General features: G+C 41.5%; 1 protein-coding gene across 1 annotated transcript in view; it reads left to right on the forward strand.

Moving 5' to 3' along the window:
* The window catches only part of gpr142 (G protein-coupled receptor 142), a 12540-nt gene extending 10837 nt beyond the window's left edge, over positions 1-1703 (forward strand). Inside the window, exon 2 of the mRNA XM_020512197.2 lies at positions 919-1703. Within this exon, the coding sequence (XP_020367786.2) occupies positions 919-1703 (785 nt within the window). The remainder of the gene's footprint in view (positions 1-918) is intronic.
* The last annotated feature ends 15749 nt before the right edge of the window (positions 1704-17452 follow it).

The raw sequence follows: 17452 nt of genomic DNA on the forward strand, positions 1-17452 counted from the left end.
GCAGTTCCTACTATCTCTAATGGAATAAAATGTTTTTTTTTACTGAGTGCACTCTTATTTTCTTGTGTGAAATAAATACTGTTATATATTTCCAGTTAATAGCAGAAAATATTTTGCCAATTGAGATTCACAGAATAGATGTGCATCGTAACTTATCGAAGAAACAAGTTGCATTTTGAATAGGATAAAGTCACTGCCTTTCTTCCAACAGCTACTTTGGATTTGTTTTACAATCACGAAAAGTCTTGTGTTTAAAGCTGTAACACCAAGACATTAACTGTAAGGTAATTATTCTGAAGCTAGTAACTCACTCAAGCAGCTCTGCTTAGAGGAGTAGAATTAATCTTCAGCCAGGCATTGTTAATGGGCTGCAGGAGCACTTCCACAGTGGAGACATTTATCAGATGCCTAGTGACAGTCACAGACTGAATTGATTGCACACCTCAGCACAGCAGATGTAATAGATGACTTGGATGATATTGGTGTGGGTTGTAAATTATGGAAGATGAACATTAGAATGGGCAAAAAGTGACTGCAAGAGAAGAAAAACGTACATTAGAAGTGGTGAGGTTGGAAAGCACATTCTGCAAAGGATGAAAGCATAAAGGCCTGCACATAAATTTCAAATGAGAACAGCAATTGCTTGGTATTGAGACCAGTTTGCTGTCAGTAAAGGTGTAATTAGAGTTGGATAGAACTGAATAAGTGGCAATATTGAGGTATGAAGTTCCTTATATGAAATCTTTAGCAAGACACTGTTGCCCTTGCAGTTCAGTAATGCCTGGAGTATACTGGGTGATAACCCATGACCCTTTATTCTAAGATGATATAATGCCAACACATTATATACCAATTGTGTCATCTGCCCTATTACACAAAATGCAGAATCATTCGCTAACATGCTCTTTTTGCTTTCAGTAAACATCCTGAATGTAATTGTCCTCTCACGACTAGCCATCAAGACACAGAAATCCTCGTATTGCTACCTCTTGGCCCTCTCAGCTTCAGATATCCTCACTCAGTTTTTCATCATATTTGTCGGCTTCATATTGGAGACAGCCATTCTTCACCGTAAGATCCCTGCTACAATGGTGCATACTGTCAGCATCCTGGAGTTTGCCGCCAACCATGCCTCCATCTGGATTACTGTGCCAATGACAATTGACCGTTATTTTGCTCTGTGCCACCCACTGAAATATCGCATGGTGTCATACCCTGAACGCACCCATAAAATAATAGCGACTGTCTTTGTCATTTCTTTAATCACAGGTGTCCCATTTTACTGGTGGTCTGATCTTTGGCGAGTGAGTAACCCACCCACTATTCTCGATCAAGTACTAATATGGATGCATTGTTTCATTATATACTTTATTCCATGCACGGTATTTTTGATTGTAAACTCATTGATCATCTACAAACTGAAAAAGAAGAAAGCATTGACAAGTCGTTCAGGTAAAACCACAGCCATTCTCCTGGCAGTTACCACCGTCTTTGTCATCCTATGGGCACCTCGGACCATTGTTATTATTTACCATCTGTACGTTGCATCTGTCAACAAGAACTGGAAGGTTCATCTGATGCTTGATTTGGCCAACATGTTGGCATTGATGAGCACGGCAGTCAACTTTTTTCTGTACTGCTTTGTGAGCAAGCAATTTCGTATCACAGTGAAAGAAGTCATCCAGTCACTCTGTAAGCAGTGAGGGGCACACAACCCTCTGTTACAACTGTAACCCGTGAGAAATTTTGGGAAGATTGACTTGCCTTGAAATTTTAGACGTTACAAAATGTGGTGAAGGTATATTTAAACCGACAAACAATGAGTTAAAATGTTGTAACAAGTGAATGCTTTGTTGCAAGGTTGCATGTGAATCAAAACAAAAATCGCTTCAATATTTTAAGACTCCTCAAATGCGATGTACCTTCTTGGAGATAGTAGAGGTGAGATTGAAACAAAATGCATTTGCAACTCTGAATTAAAGGGGAAGCGAAGTGAATTTGCCCACATCCCATTCTGTAGCTGATTGTCAGTTTGCATTCAACCAATATTTTTTGGCAGAGGTTTAAATATTGAAATAATTTATATCAATCTAATCAAAATTTTTATGGTACACAACTTATTGAAGTGTCATCATGAATAAAATTGAAGTTTGAGAAATTCCAATTCTTCAAAAGAAGCTTGCATGTGTTTTTGCACGTTAAACTATCCCAAGGCACTTAATTAACAATCCCACAGTTGAGAGTTTCATGGCTTATTGGTAAAGCAGAATGGAAACTGAACTGAATTACATTTAGCAAACAGATTTGCTGCAAAGGTTTTTTGGTGCATTCCCAGGGAAGCAAGATAAGTTCATAAGAGAGGAATCCACAGAAAGTCATGTTGATAGGATTGGGTGAAAGAGAATGGGAGGAGCTTTGTGTGAAGCATAAACACTGACATAGATCATTTGGCCTGAATGTCTGATTTCTGTTCTGTATATTTGATGCAATTTATGCAACATATCCTCTAGAGTCCTCCTGGTCAACAAAGATGAAAAAAAAGACAAAAGTTCTAAAAACTGAATGTCTGTTCCTTAATGAGTAACTCTTAATCGTTCAAAGCACTGATGTGATCTGCCAGCTCTTTAAGGCAGCTCAGCATTACTACTGTGATTAATGTTCTGAATGCCTGTGTAAATGTTGCACTGTATAACTTGGATCTGCAGTTTCCTCTGTGAGCAGCACATCTACACGCATTTGGGAATACAGTCCCGACAATGTCGCTTGCCTCACAGCCATTGGAGGTAAGATTCCCACTCCTCATTTGACAGGATGTCCAGCCTCAGAGATCAGCTGGCCAATCTGATTGGCCAGTGGGTCTGATCCAGCATTTCCACCAGGAGTGGTGGCTACTCCTTGGACCAAAGTGCCAGAGTCCACAGATCATCCTTTCCCTTCCAGAGGAAGCGGGTTTAGGATTTGTGGAAACAGGAGCTATCTGGAAGGGAGCAGGCCTGTCTAACCTTCACAGAAGAGATGGTGGTGGCCATAACTGGTACGGTTATTGCTGAGGCCACTGATGCTGAATCCTCTGTGACACATCCGACCACCATTATCCTGCTGTCACTAGATAGTCCTTGGTGTCCTAGAGCCAACCCAGGGTTTATTTTGGTGACTCAAAGGCAGATGGCACAGCAGGGTGCCACAGAACAATGGCATCATAAAGCAGGATAGCAAACAATGACCCTTGTAATTTGCTGTCAGGATCTTGAGGGAGTGGACACTGTGCAATTTCGCAACTATCTCCAGCTCCAGCTGGAAGAAAACAGTGGCATAAAAGTTCATGACAATTGGCACATTCACAGCCATTAGCACCTCACCCTGTTCTGGGTTTACAGTATGACACTGGTGGGTGGCAGATTTAAGTGTGGATGATCTTACTGGAGCACGGACAATATGTAATACTTTTCTTCACTGAGCTCAAGTTCAGATCGGAGAAATTGAATAATCTGACCTAATGTGACCTCCTGATGTGAGCCCTACTCTTCTTCCCCCTTCCAGCAGCTTGTCCTGACCTGCATCATCCCTGTTCCTCTCCAACTCATGCTCTTGTAGTGCAGTGATAATGTCCCTGCCTCTGACTCAGGAGGCCGGCGTTCAAGTCCCCTCCTGCTCAGGTGTGCAATAACATCTCTCACTGGGTCGATTACAAAATATCACAGTCCCAGGGGAATGCTTGCCAATGCAGCCGTGGTTGGGAGCAAGTAGTTTGTGGCTAAGGCAGCCGAAAATCTTTCAGCTCCTGCCACACAACTCTCTGAAGTCGTTTGTATCTTTAACAAACTATAGAAAGCAGCAAACATGTGTACAATCAAGGCAACAGCCGGAGGAAATCAAACAGAAACTAAACAAAAAGTACTTGATGGTCCCTTGAAACACTCTGTTCAGAAGGTTATTTCCTGCTGCTGAACATATTTTCAGACTGGGATGTTATGGGAGTGTGTCAGATAGAGCAATGGGCTCTAAGCTGGCACGCTTCTCTCAAAACATTGTTGCACATGAATTGGCAGCATGCTTTGTTCTGCATTAACTTAGTGACTGCTAACATCCTCATGAAGACAGCGCACAGTATGATGCTCTATATTAGCATGTGTGTGTCAAAACTACTCTTCTGGAGATTTATATACCAAAAACAAAATGGGTGCACTACCATTCTAAATTCTCACTACCTAAGTCTGATTCTTTTTCTGAGGTATTTGAATTAAAGAGTGCTGATAATTAGTCTCAATATATTGGGCTTGGGAAGGGATAAAACATCAGTTAGCATTCAGAGATTCATAGAAACCCTACAGTGTGGAAAAAAGCTGTTAGGCCCATCAAGTCTGCACTGACCCTCTGCAGAGCATCCCACCCAAACCCACACACTGACCCAATCCCTGTGACTCCACATTTAGCATGTCTAATTCACCTAACTGCACATCACAGAAAACTAACGGGCAATTTAGCATGACCAATCCACCAAAACTGCACATCTTTGAACTGTGGGAGGAAATTGGAGCATCCAGAGGAAGCCCATGCAGACATGGGGAGAATGTGCAAATGCCGCACAGACAGTCACCCAAGCTGGAAGTGAACCTGGGTCCCTGGTGTCTGAGGCAGCGGTGTTAACCGCTGTGCTGCCCCAAGCTACCCTGGATTACCATCTCTCTAGATCGTATTGTGTGGATGTAGCGTGAGGAGGCCAGCTCTGCAAGCAATGAACCTTCCAGCACTCATGCTCTTGGCTTGTATGTGAACAATAGCCACTTGGATGAGATAGTGGGGGCCTGCTGCCCTTGCGGAAATACTGAAGCATGATTCAGTCATTTTCAGGAGAGAAAACAGGAAAGGGAACCTTACAAAAAGTGACTCCACATTGAGCAATATCATGAAAAGGTGGTTAGTGTCCCTGCAAGAGTGGTTGCAAAAAGATTTTACGAGCAAACTCCGTTATCTCGTATTTGATTAACTATATAACATATCTCAGCCTCGAGCACTGAACCATAGCCAAGACATATTCTTTAGAACAATGAAATGCAGCTGTCACAAATATCACGGTGTTTTATTGAACTTGCCTATCTTATCGTTCCATTGACTAATCAGTCAATTAGTGGACCCATTAATGAAATGGACTGAAAGAATGACAGCTCGTGCATGGCTTCATGGACAGTTCTTACTTGCTGGCTGTTTGGCTGTCTAGTTTGTCCACTGCTCAGACCCTCCTCCATCCCCTGTTTCCATGTTAATGTGTCATTAGGCACTCAATCTGCATCCTCACTAGCTTTTACATTTTAACATCATTAGCGCATGCAGAGTACACAAGTACTTGTTTAGCTAACTCTCAAAAGCTGACTACTGCTGTATTTCTGGACTAGTTGGATGGCTGAGAAATTTGAAAGAGCTTAATGCAAAGTCACACTAACCTGCCAGTTGCAAAACTTCCTTTCAAATCTGGTGTCAATACTTTGCTTCCATTAAAGTTGATGAAAAAAAAATCAATATTTCCTCAAACAGCTATTAAAAATTACTTCATCAACCTGTCTGAACTTACTGTGACACAGATTCAGGACGAATGGGACTTGCACACAGACTTGGTAACTCAGAGTTACCACTGCACCATAAGACTAAATAAAAACCAAAAGAACTGAGGATGCTGTAAATCAGGGACAAGAACAAATTTGCTAGAAAAGCTCAGCGGGTCTGGCAGCATCTGTGAAGGAAGAAACAAAGTTAACGTTTCGGGTCCGGTGACCCTTCCTCAGAACTGATGGTGGCTGGGAAAACGTCAGCTTATATGCAGAAAATAGGGGAGGGGGGGTGAGGTAGGGTATAAATGATAAGGATAGAGACTAAAGAGAGAGAAGAGCAGTTGGACAGACAAAGGATTGATAACGATCAGACTGGGAGGGTGAGTAGTTGTGAATGGGAACTATTACCGACTAACAACAGTGGGTGTGTAATGGCAGGCTATGTGGTAACAGGTCCTGGTGTGTAGGGTAGGGGACTGGGACATGGGAGAGTTTAGGCCCTAAAATTATTAAACTCGATATTGAGTGTGGAGGGCTGCAGGGTCCCCAAGCGGAAAATGAGGTGTTGTTCTTCCAGCTTGCGTTGAGCTTCGCTGGAACACTGCAGCAAACCACAGACAGAGATGTTGGTCAGGGAATAGGATGGTGCGTTAAAGTGGCAGGTAACAGGTAGTTCAGGGATCAGACACATATTCCCCTTCCCTCCCTTGTCCGCCTTCCGCAGGCACCATTCCCTCCGGGACACTCTGGTCCACATTTCCTTCACCCCCAACACCACCCCACAGCCCTACGGCACCTTCCCCTGCAACTGGCGAAGGTGCAACACCTTCCCATTTACCTCCTCCCTCCCCAGTATCCAAGGGCCCAAACATACCTTCCAGGTGAAGCAACACTTCACCTGCACTTCCCAGAATCTAGTCTACTGCATTCACTGCTCACAATGTGGTCTCCGCTACACTGGGGAAACCAAGCGTAGACTGGGTGACCAGTTCTACATTCCGCTCACAAAAAAGACCCTGAACTACCTGTTGTCTGCACTTTAACGCACCACCCTGTTCTCTGGCCAACATCTCTGTCTCTGGCTTGCTGCAGTGTTCCAGCGAAGTCCAATGCAAGCTGGAGGAACAACACCTCATTTTCCACTTGGGGACCCTACAGTTCTCTGGATTTAATATCGAGTTCAATAATTTTAGGGCCTAAACTCTCCCATGTCCTCGTCCCCTAACCCACACACCAGGTCCTGTTACCACATAGCCTGACATTAGACTCCCCCGTGTTGTTAGTCACTAACAGACCCCATTCACAACTATTCACCCTCCCAGTCTGATCGTTATCAACTCTTTGTCTGTCCAACTGTTCTTTTCTCTCTTTAGGCTCTATCCTATCGTTTACTCCCTACCTCACCAGCCTCCCTTTTTCTGCATATAAACTGACATTTTCCCAGCCACCATCACTTCTAAGGAAGGGTCACCGGACCCGAAACGTTAACTCTGTTTTCTCCTCCACAGATGCTGCCAGACCTGCTGAGCTTTTCCAGCAACTTTGTTTTTGTTGTTAATGCAGAACTGTAACTGCACTTGTTAAGTCTCATACGCAAAATTCTTTACTTCATGGGTTCCTTTCCGAGTGAAAGATTGCTTCATTAGAGATACTTCGCTTTTCAGACCCTATTTCTGCATTAAAATGTAATTCTTAGTCATTAACTCCATGTAACTCCCACTTGTTTCTACTTTTTATTTGTTCAATATATATTTACACTGAATGAACTCATATTGCCTGGAGGACACTTTGGTTGAACAAAGTCATCTAAAAGTGGATTTAAATGGCACAATTATCCTTAAATCCTTTCAATTTTCCATCTTGTTCCAAATGCATTCAAAAGTTGTATGTGCCTCCTCAATTATTAAAATCTTTTCTCTGCCTCATTCCTCAGGGTCATTTAATAATTTCAGAAGATTTGATGATTGTTCATCAATTAGGAAGGTTAATCAGAATTTTTTCAGGTATTATTTCTCTCTAATTTTCCAATCAATTTGGAGATTAAATGTTATCAGTGGCAAATAGATCTTCTTGAAAATCCCATGAACTAAGGAGCTTCTGTCTTATTTCCCATCCATCCTTGCTGGGCTATAGCAATCAGCATCACCAATTACAAATTTTAAAACAGACCTTTTTACTACAATAATCTTTTTTCCTTCATTATGCGCAAAAATAGTGGTGGAGGAAGTGGTTGCTTGTGGATGTGGTGCCAGTCAAGCGGGCTGCTTTCTCCTGAATGGTGTCAAGCTTTTTGAGTGTTGAAGTGGCACACATTCAGGCAAGTGGGGAGTATTCCATCACAGTCCTGACTTGTGTCTTGTTGATGATGGACTGGCTCTGGGGAGTTAGTGAGTCGGGAGGTGAGTTACTAACTGCAGTATTCTTTATAGAATCCCTACAGTGTGGAAGCAGGCCATTCAACCCATCAAGTCCATACTGATCCTCTGAAGAGCATCCCACCCAGACCCAGCCCCCTACCCTGTCCCTGTAACCCTGCATTTCTCATGGTTCACCCACCTAGCCTGTACATCCCTAGATACTGTGGGGCAATTTAGCATGCCAAATCCATCTAATCTGCATATTTTTCGACATTCCTAGCCTCTGATCTACTCTTGTAGCCATTGTGTATATGTGGCGAGTCCAGTTGAGTTTCTGATCAGTGGTAACTCCAAGGATTTTGATAATGGGAGATTCAGTGATAGCAATACCATTGAATGTCATGGGGCAGTGGTTAGATCATCTGTTATTGGAGATGGTCATTGCCTGGCATTTTTGTGGTGAAAATGTTACTTGCCACTTGTCCAGGTCTTGCTGCATTTGAAGATGGTCTGATTCAGCATCTGAGGAGTTGTGAATGGTGCTGAACATTGTGTAATAATTGGTGAACATCCCCACTTTTGACTTTCTGATGGAGGGATAGTCATTGATGAAGCAGCTGGTTAGGCCTAGGACACTACCGTGAGGAAATCCTGTGGAGATGTCCTGGAGCTGAGATGACTGACCTCCAACAACTACAACCCTCTTTCTATGTACCAAGTATGACACCAGCCAGCAAAGAGTTTGCCCCCGATACCCATTGATTCCAGTTTTACTAGGGCTCCTTGGTGGAACACTCAGTCAAATGTCACTTCACCTGACAAAGGAGCAGTGCTCCAAAAGCTTGTGATTTCAAATAAACCTGTTGGACTGTAACCTGGTGTCATGTGACTTCTAACTCAGTCGAATATAGCCTTGATTACAAGGGCTGTTACTTTCACCTCACCTGACTTCCTTTAAGTAACTTAAGGGGAAAAAAAAGTTAAAAACGTGATCATTTCTGGTCCCTAACATTGAGTTTCAATTCATTTGAGTGAGCCTAGAGCATCATGACTATGACCTGAATTCTTCTTTGCACTTTACATTATTTGTTGATTTTTTACAACATAGTACTTACTTGGGTTTCTGCAAAAGCCATTAATCACTGGTTGTGAACTCTTATCCCCTCAAGAGTAGATTTTCGTCTCATGTATCAAAAAATACAGTAGTTTGTGCTACAAAGCATCATCGACTGTACTTCAATCATAATTATATTAAATGAGGCGTGAGCTGTCCTGAACATTTGATCCGGCATTATTGTAAATTCAAGTCCTTTCTTTCTTATTTACAGGAGCATTTAATAGATTGGAAGTCAGGCATCAACCAACCTTTCTCTCATCCAAACTGGAGCTAAAGATACCAGCAAACTAATGTTATTATATCTTGGGGGCTGTCATATGATTTGTTTCATTCTGAAAATTGCAATGTAATAACCATTATTATCTACTTGACATTGGACATGATGTTCTCCCAGTTGTTTAAAGTTGAATGGATTGATTTAAAGTACATTTGACTCAATCTGTGTACATCGTAATGCTATAAAATGATTTGTCTAACAGCAATCATTATTTCTTCTTTGTAAATGGATTGTAATGATGTCATGTTCTCGAATGTTCTCAAAAATCTTTAATGTGCAGGTGTGAACTGCTCACTGACTTGCACGCTGTTGTGCACAAGTCAACATGATGTAAATCAGGAAATCAAATGGCCAGTCACCATTAACACAGGAGCGCATTTTATCAATAGGTAGTTCAATTTGAATAGGCATTGCAGACTTGAATGTGTGAATACTGGAGAATAAAAAAGAAATCATACTTTGACTGAAATAGTACAAAGAACATTTTTGTAATGCTTACGTGATGTGGACAGCATTTATTGCCAATCCCTAATTACTGTCAAGGAGATGATGACGAGCAGCTTTGTAGAATTGGTACAGTTGATGACGTGTAGCTGTACCCATATTGCTGCGAGGAACAGAGTCCCAGGGTTTTGACCCCTTCATTAACAAACAAGTTCATCATCAGTTTAGGATGTAAGTCGAAGTGTATCATTAGTACCCAATATGGGGACTATTTCAACTTTAAATAAATTATGACTTATGATATCATTCTTACTTAGCAGCTCCTAATGCAAGGCTGCTTCGCTGTGAATCTGAAATAGGCAGCATTTCTACCTGGACCTTTGACATAATGATGCAACATTACCCATCAATAACTGATCAAGGATTGTTACATTGAATAGTTGGGCCTCCAAAATCAGTAACTTGCCCATTGTTTTCCAGCCCTCCAGGGTTGTCTGGAAGTGGTTGAAGTTAAGGGAGAACTAGATGAGTGCACGAGGGAGAAAGTATTGGTATAATATTCTGATGGGATTATCATCTGTTAGATTTCATATCACACGGCAATTTCCTTGTGACTATTGTTGCTCGTTGTACTCTTCTGATTGGGCATCCAATTTAAATCAGGTATTATGCATATTTCCAAAAATATTCTACAATTTATTTTATAAAAGGAACAGCATTGAAACTCTGCAACCTACCCTGTTGGGGAGTCCAAATGACTGCTCCTTTCAGAAAAAAAAAATGGAACCAGAGGAAGATGTGACTTCTCAGGCCCTCCAATAAGAATTACAGCTTTACTACAAGTTCATCTCATATGTTTGTGAATGCCTTCTGTTGATGGACTTTCAGCTTTCAGAATGCATTGTCTGTCAGTTCTCTTGTGACATTGGAAGCTGATCAGCTGCAGCAAACAAATCCGGTAAGGATATAGTAAGATGGTGTAATTTCAATAAGATACAAGTATGGGAATAGTTTGTGCACACTATGTATTAATATTTATGATTTAGACCTCAGTCACTCATCCACCTGTTTTAAATAAAATGTGATTAAAGATAATTCAATTTGAGAAATTTCTCATTAATAGAGAAACACGTCCCAGGGGAATGAATTTGGCTTAACTTTAGTGCACATATGAAATCATTGTGTTTTCTTCTACTTTTATGCACACATTTCTTTGGTCCCACTATTGGCTATCATTCCTTCTATCATTCAGGTCCTAAAACACTTCACTTCTCTATCCCTTACTCTACCATTAAACAGCATTATTAAAGCCTGCTTCATTGATCAAGCTTTTAGACACTCCTTTTAATGTCTCCTTTAGCTCAGTTACAATGTCCCTCTGATTACTCTTGGATAATGTACCTTTAGATTTCGAATTAGAATTAGCTTTATTGTCACATGTACTCAAATGCATCCAGTGAAAAGTGTACAAGTCGCCACTTATGGTGCCATCTTTGGTGCAAGGTCCCTAGGTACAGCTTCTTCAGTTACAGTTCTTCGAAAGATAGAGAAGTAAGAAGTCCAACATTGTAGATTTTAGGAATAAATGATAAAATCGAGAAAAAAACTGTTCAGTACAATGGTCTTCCAACCCAGTCCATGCTGGGACTTAGCGTCCTTTCTACTCCGGACCTTGACTCTAGACTTCACCAAGCTTCACCTCAGGGTTCCCAAGGCCAGGAGATCGTGATGGAAACACCGCGAGACCGGAAATCCACACTGGGCCGAGAGACCTCCACAATGGGCCCCTGGGAGATCACCACGCCGGACCAAGAGACCGCCACAATGGGCCCCTGGGAAATTGCCATGCCGGACCGAGAGACTGCCACAATGGGCCCCTGGGAAATCGCCATGCCGGACCGAGAGACCGCCACAATGGGCGTCTGGGAGATCGCCACGTCGGACTGAGAGACTGCCACGCTGGGCCCCTGGGAGATTGCCACGTCGGGCCGGCAGGCCTCCATGCCAGGCCGCTATGCCAGACCAAGAGGACACTCCGTCAGGTCTGAGTGGAGGCCGGGAGTTCCAAGGTTGGAGGCCAGGAGTTCTGAGGCCACGAAGTCAGCGGCCGCAAGGGTCAGAGGCTGGGAGTTCCGGAAGTTACTACCTTAAGTATACAATGACAATATAAATTATTGCCATTCAGCATTTTCACAGAAATGCACTGATCTATTGAAGACAGTTTCTTGGTTGCTTTTTCACTGGTTTTGTTATCAGTGAATGAGCAGATCCTGAAAAACATGCTTAAGTGAAGTTTAAGTTGATGGTTCTGTACAGAACATTAACCCGTGTTTCTGGATTACTAATTCAGTGTGCCATGCCTCCCCAAATTTAAACAACATGAGGCAAGAGTCTAGTAGAAGAAAAAAAAAGAAAAAGAAAACTTTAAAAATATTGAGGTGCTCAGCTTTTAAAGCATGATTTTGTTGTGTAAAGATCTAGGGGTAGCAGTCATAGAAACTTATTTAAATAATCATACATAGAGACTCACTTTATGTTTACGTCTTGAAAAAGGGGGAAGAATCAACTTTTCCTGGAGATAAGTGGAAAATCCTCATCTTAGCTTCAGAAGGTGGGAAAATATTCTGAAAGGTGGTGACCACCATTTTGATCATAAAAAGATGGGTAAAATACCAGCAAGCAGCGCAAAGATACATTATTGTATTTAAAGACTTAAAACTTTTACAATACAATATTGCTAGTTAACAGACTTTAAAGATTTACCATCAGAACATCAAATGGTATTTCTCAACCACAAAGTTTAAAACTCTGAACACAGAGTTTAAAAGTCTGAACAACTTTAAGGCAACAAAATTTAAAACAGCACTGATTTAATGTCAGAGTACAAGCTTGAAAACTGCAGATTAGTGTTGAGATGCTATTGATTTAAAATATTTTTAAAGGAATAAGAATAAATAAATACATTAAGAAGAAATTAACAGAAAATAGTACTTAATGTCAGTAATGGGCCAATCAAAACTGATGATTGGACATCTTGGAGTAAACAATTATTAAGATACGGAATTGCTTCAAAATTAAGCACTATGTCTGCAGTTGAACAAGTTGAAACATGTTGACTGATGACATTATAAAATTGTTATGATTCCACCTGATGGTGCTACTGAATAAGTTGGATCTCAGAATGGAATCTAACTTTATAGAGCATTATGTTTTCTTTAGTTTAGTTAATTTGGTGGTCATTCACTCAAACATGATCACACTAGGCTGCAGAGTTTCTCAAACAACAAAATAGTAGCTTATTACACAAAAGAAGAAATAAAAAGCAAACTACCTAAACATACAACACCATTAGAAATATCTATAAACACACAGCAAAACAAAGTTTCAAAGTGTTTCCCAATACTATTTGTTGGAGAGATTCAAATCCAGAGCAATTACCACCACATTATCAAATGCTACTTGTACTTATACTGATTCTCCTCAGTTTCTGTTCTGTAAACTTTGTCTTCTTACATAAACATTCATAAAATTAAGAGCTTAAACTCTTTCAGCTTTTAATCACCTGCAGATATGTATCCAAACACTCTGGCTTGGAAGTTTTGAAAACTAAAAACTTTCTCACTGAAGTAAATATGTTTTCCCTCACCTGCTTCAAAAAAGCTCCTTTCCAGGCAAGAAACTGTATCTGCTTTTGACCCCAGTCATGACTCCTCTGAACTGTCCATAAGTTTTCAATTTCTGTTTGTTTTCTCAGCTGAAATGAATCCTTGATTATTATGGGCCAAAGACAAACTAAGGGCCTTCAAATGTTTACTTTACCGGTCACAACCATACAGCATAAACATCTTATTCCATTAACACACCAGGATTTCACAGTCACCTGTTCCCTGACCCATTCTGGTTTTGCTCGCTGTTCCAGAAGGACTGTCTGACCTAGATTTTTAAAAAAGAACCTACATGAAAAGTAGCCAACACCCATATGCCACTATTTTGAAATCTGAGTTCTCAAACTGATACTAATACACATATAAATCTCATTTCTTTCATCATAAATTCTGAAAATATTAAAAGGAGGTGCAGATATGTTTTCACAATTTTTAAAAGCCTTTGATAATTACTTTAATCTGAGAAAAAAACCGAATCCTGAACAAGGAAGATTTAACAGAAGAGTTCAGCTGCTAGAATCTGTAGATAATTTACTTAATGACTCATCCAGATTTGTAGGAAACGGTGACTCTGGAGCTTTGAGATCAGAATTCATAACAGAGAGAACTGTTGCTGGATTTATGGATGAGTGTTTCAGATTTCTTATAGCCTAAGAAAGGCTTAACTTTGGAGAAAATTTTTCAAATCATGCTGGAAGCAGACACCAGAAAGGCTCACAGACAGATCCTGAGAAGATCCCACCTCAGGAGAGCAACAAACTTTTTCAAACCGTAAGGTATGGACACTTGAAACAGGCACATGACAAGTCAACACGAAGAGTACTGCAAATAACAAATACTGAGAATCAGGTCAGTGTCATGGAACAACAAAGCTTCATGGGAAATGTCTAACCTAGACAAAAGAATGCTCTCTTTGTAAAACTATAGGTCACTTTCAGAATATATATGGAAGTAAGATACAAATACAGATTCACAAATTTGGAAGTGGCTCGCCACACAAAAAGATTAGCACAGTGGAGTATCTCTGATTAGAAGAGATACCTTATGTAGAAGACTTACTTCCAATAAAGGAAGCATGCCTCAGGGAAGTAGGGGTTCAAAATAATTCACTGATTCAACCAAGTGAAAGTTTATTTATGTCAATGGGAACCTTGTGAATTTCAAGCCTGTTACAGGAATGAGAACTGTAGTGATTGTAACAAGGTCAGCCAGGTGGACGTCATAGACCATGAGTTCCCTGATTGGGGCTGTTAATCTGGTCCAATCAGGGAGCCCTGGTTGACACATAAGGAGTGTCAGACATCCTGTTCACTCTGAGAGCTGGCTCTGACAGAGCTGGATCAGTCTCAAGGACTCTCCACATCTAAATAAAGGGTGACTTGGTGACAGGATACTGGCCTACGTGGAGCTAATTCAGTGGTAACAAGAGAAAAGCACGCTCCTGAAGAAATTCACTCGCAACAGTTGTCTTTGAGTTCGGCAAAACATTTCTGGCATCATGCCATTATTTTGGAAGCTTGACTCTTTGATCCTGCTGTTGAAAATTGGGTCCAGTATGAGGAAAGAATGCATTAATTTTTCTGGGCAAGTGACATTGGGGCAGATGAAAAGCAACAAGTAATTCTCCTGAGATAGTAGGAACTGCAGATGCTGGAGAATCCGAGACAACAAGGTGCAGGGCTGGATGAACACAGCAGGCCAAGCAGCATCATAGGAGCAGGAATTCTCCTGAAAGCTTGTGGACCTACAGCTTTTCAGTTATTAGGACTGGATACTAAAACCTTTCAAGAGTTGATGGATTTAGTTAAAGAATATTATGACTCCAAGCCTCCTGTAATTCTGAGACACTAATTCGAGGACTAGGGGAATTTGTATCGGGATTTTTGACTAGGTTAAGATGACTGGCAGAGGCATGTGACTTTGCTTTAACCCATAATAAGATGTTGAGAAACAGTTTGGTATGTGGGATTAAAAACAAAACCATGCAAAAGCGTCCAATAGCTGAAGGCCAATTGGACTTTGAACAGGCACTACAACTGGCTTTTTCATTGCAGCAAGTGGAGCAGATGAGTTACAGGGTATTCCGATGGAAGTGGACACCCTCGCCAGTCTGACTGAGCTTGGGGAACAGCACTTGAGTGAAGGCAATTGCATAGCCTCTGTTCAGGATATGTCCTGAGTGAGGGACTCTAGGTCAGCCCACAGGAAAACCCCAAAACAAGGCCAAGCATTGGCCAAACAGTTAAAATTTTCTTCAGGATCTGGGATGGCAAGTCATTGTAGTTGCTGCTGGTATATGGAATTGAGACAGCAAAAAAAAAAGTCTCATTGGACGTAAATTGGGTAAGCTAACTCATAGACTGGTATCCATGAGAGTGGACACCCTGGAAAGTCCACCTCCATCTGGTTTGAACCAGTTATATTTCTTAGCAACGTCCAAATCAGAACCAATCAAAATAAACGTTTGGCTAAATGGTCACCTGATTCTAATTCAATACTGGTGCAGCCAGTTCAGAGATCGTAGAACCAGTCTTTAACAAAATTCTCTCTGGACTACAACCCTTAGGTTTGCATAAAACCTCATCTAGACTGAGAACTTATATTGGGGAACCTTTACAGATAAAGGGCACAACTTCAGTTCCAGTCAATTATGAGAACCAGCTGGTTCAGTTACCAATGATAATAGTAAAAAGCTGGAGCCAAAGTTTGATGGGGCAAAATTGGTTGAGAAAGATTCACTGAGATTGGCTCAATATTTTTTGATTAGAAAATGGCTGCCTGAGTGAAGTCCTAATTAAATACCCAGAGGTTTTTCAGGAAGGGCTAAGGACTATCAAAGGAGCCAAGGCCACCTTGCATGTTGAGTAGGAAACAATTCCATGATTCTACAAGGCCTGGTCAGTGTAGAATGGCAGGGGGGCTGTCCTTCACAAAGCTGGACATAAGCCACGTGTACTTGTAACTGCAGTTAGATGAGGATTCTCAGACGTATGTTACAATTAATACCCATAAGGGTTGGTACCAATATAACTCACTGCCATTTAGGGTATTGTCAGCCTGTGTAATTTTTCAGCAGACAATGGGGAACATTTTACAAGGTCTATCCCGGGTCGTAATTTATCTAGATGACATGCTAATAACAGGGGAAAGCCAATAAGGTGCACTTAGAGAACTTGGGCATAGTCCTCAGATGTTTCTCCCAAGCGTGAGTATGCCTTAGAAGGGACAAATTTGTGTTTCAGGTACCCCAAATGACCTACTTGGGCTACAGAGTCAACAAGACTAGGTTACATCCATTGGAAGATAAAGTGAGGGCGATCAAAGGTGTCCTGGCTCCCATTTTACACGCCGTCTGTGTCAGAGGCAGAGTTGGAGGAACCTGATCCAATACTAAACATCCCAGGAGAAGCTATTAAAAGAAAACCAGCCTATGTCCTCAGCCTCAGAGAGGGGGGGATGTAGTGTTGTAACGAGGTCAGCCAGGTAGACCTCAGAGAGTATGAGTTCCCTGATTGGGGCTGTTAATCTGGTCCAATCAGGGAGTCCTGTCTGATAGATAAGAACAAGTGTGTCAGACATACTGCTCAATCCGAGAGCTGGCTCTGAGGGAGCTGGATCAGTCTCAAGGACTGTTCTTGATTTGTTTTAAAAGAATAGGAAGGACAATTGGTGACAGCAAACTATCCCAACCAGCAGCTGCCAGTCTACCCAGAGCCCAATACAACAATAAGGTTCTGCGAATAGCTTGAGAGAATGATAAAATGTGTCCATAGAATCCATAAAATCACTATCATCTACAACAGTAAAGAGAACCCAGGAATTCGGAGATAGAGCAAGAACTGCAGATGCTGGAGTCAGAGTCAATACAGTGTGGAGCTGGAGGAACACAGCAGGTCAGGCAGCATCAGAGGAGTGGGAGAGTCGGTGTTTCGGGTCTGGACCCTTCTTCAGGATTCACTGAGGTCTTTCTGGAGGAAGCAGGACAACTTCTTCAAGGTGGGCATCCTTGGAAGAGGCTTCACAGTAGGGTTTTAAGTCACTTGGAG

This window comes from Rhincodon typus, chromosome 23, assembly GCF_021869965.1.
Source record: "Rhincodon typus isolate 14 chromosome 23, sRhiTyp1.1, whole genome shotgun sequence".
In the NCBI taxonomy this organism is placed as follows: domain Eukaryota; kingdom Metazoa; phylum Chordata; class Chondrichthyes; order Orectolobiformes; family Rhincodontidae; genus Rhincodon; species Rhincodon typus.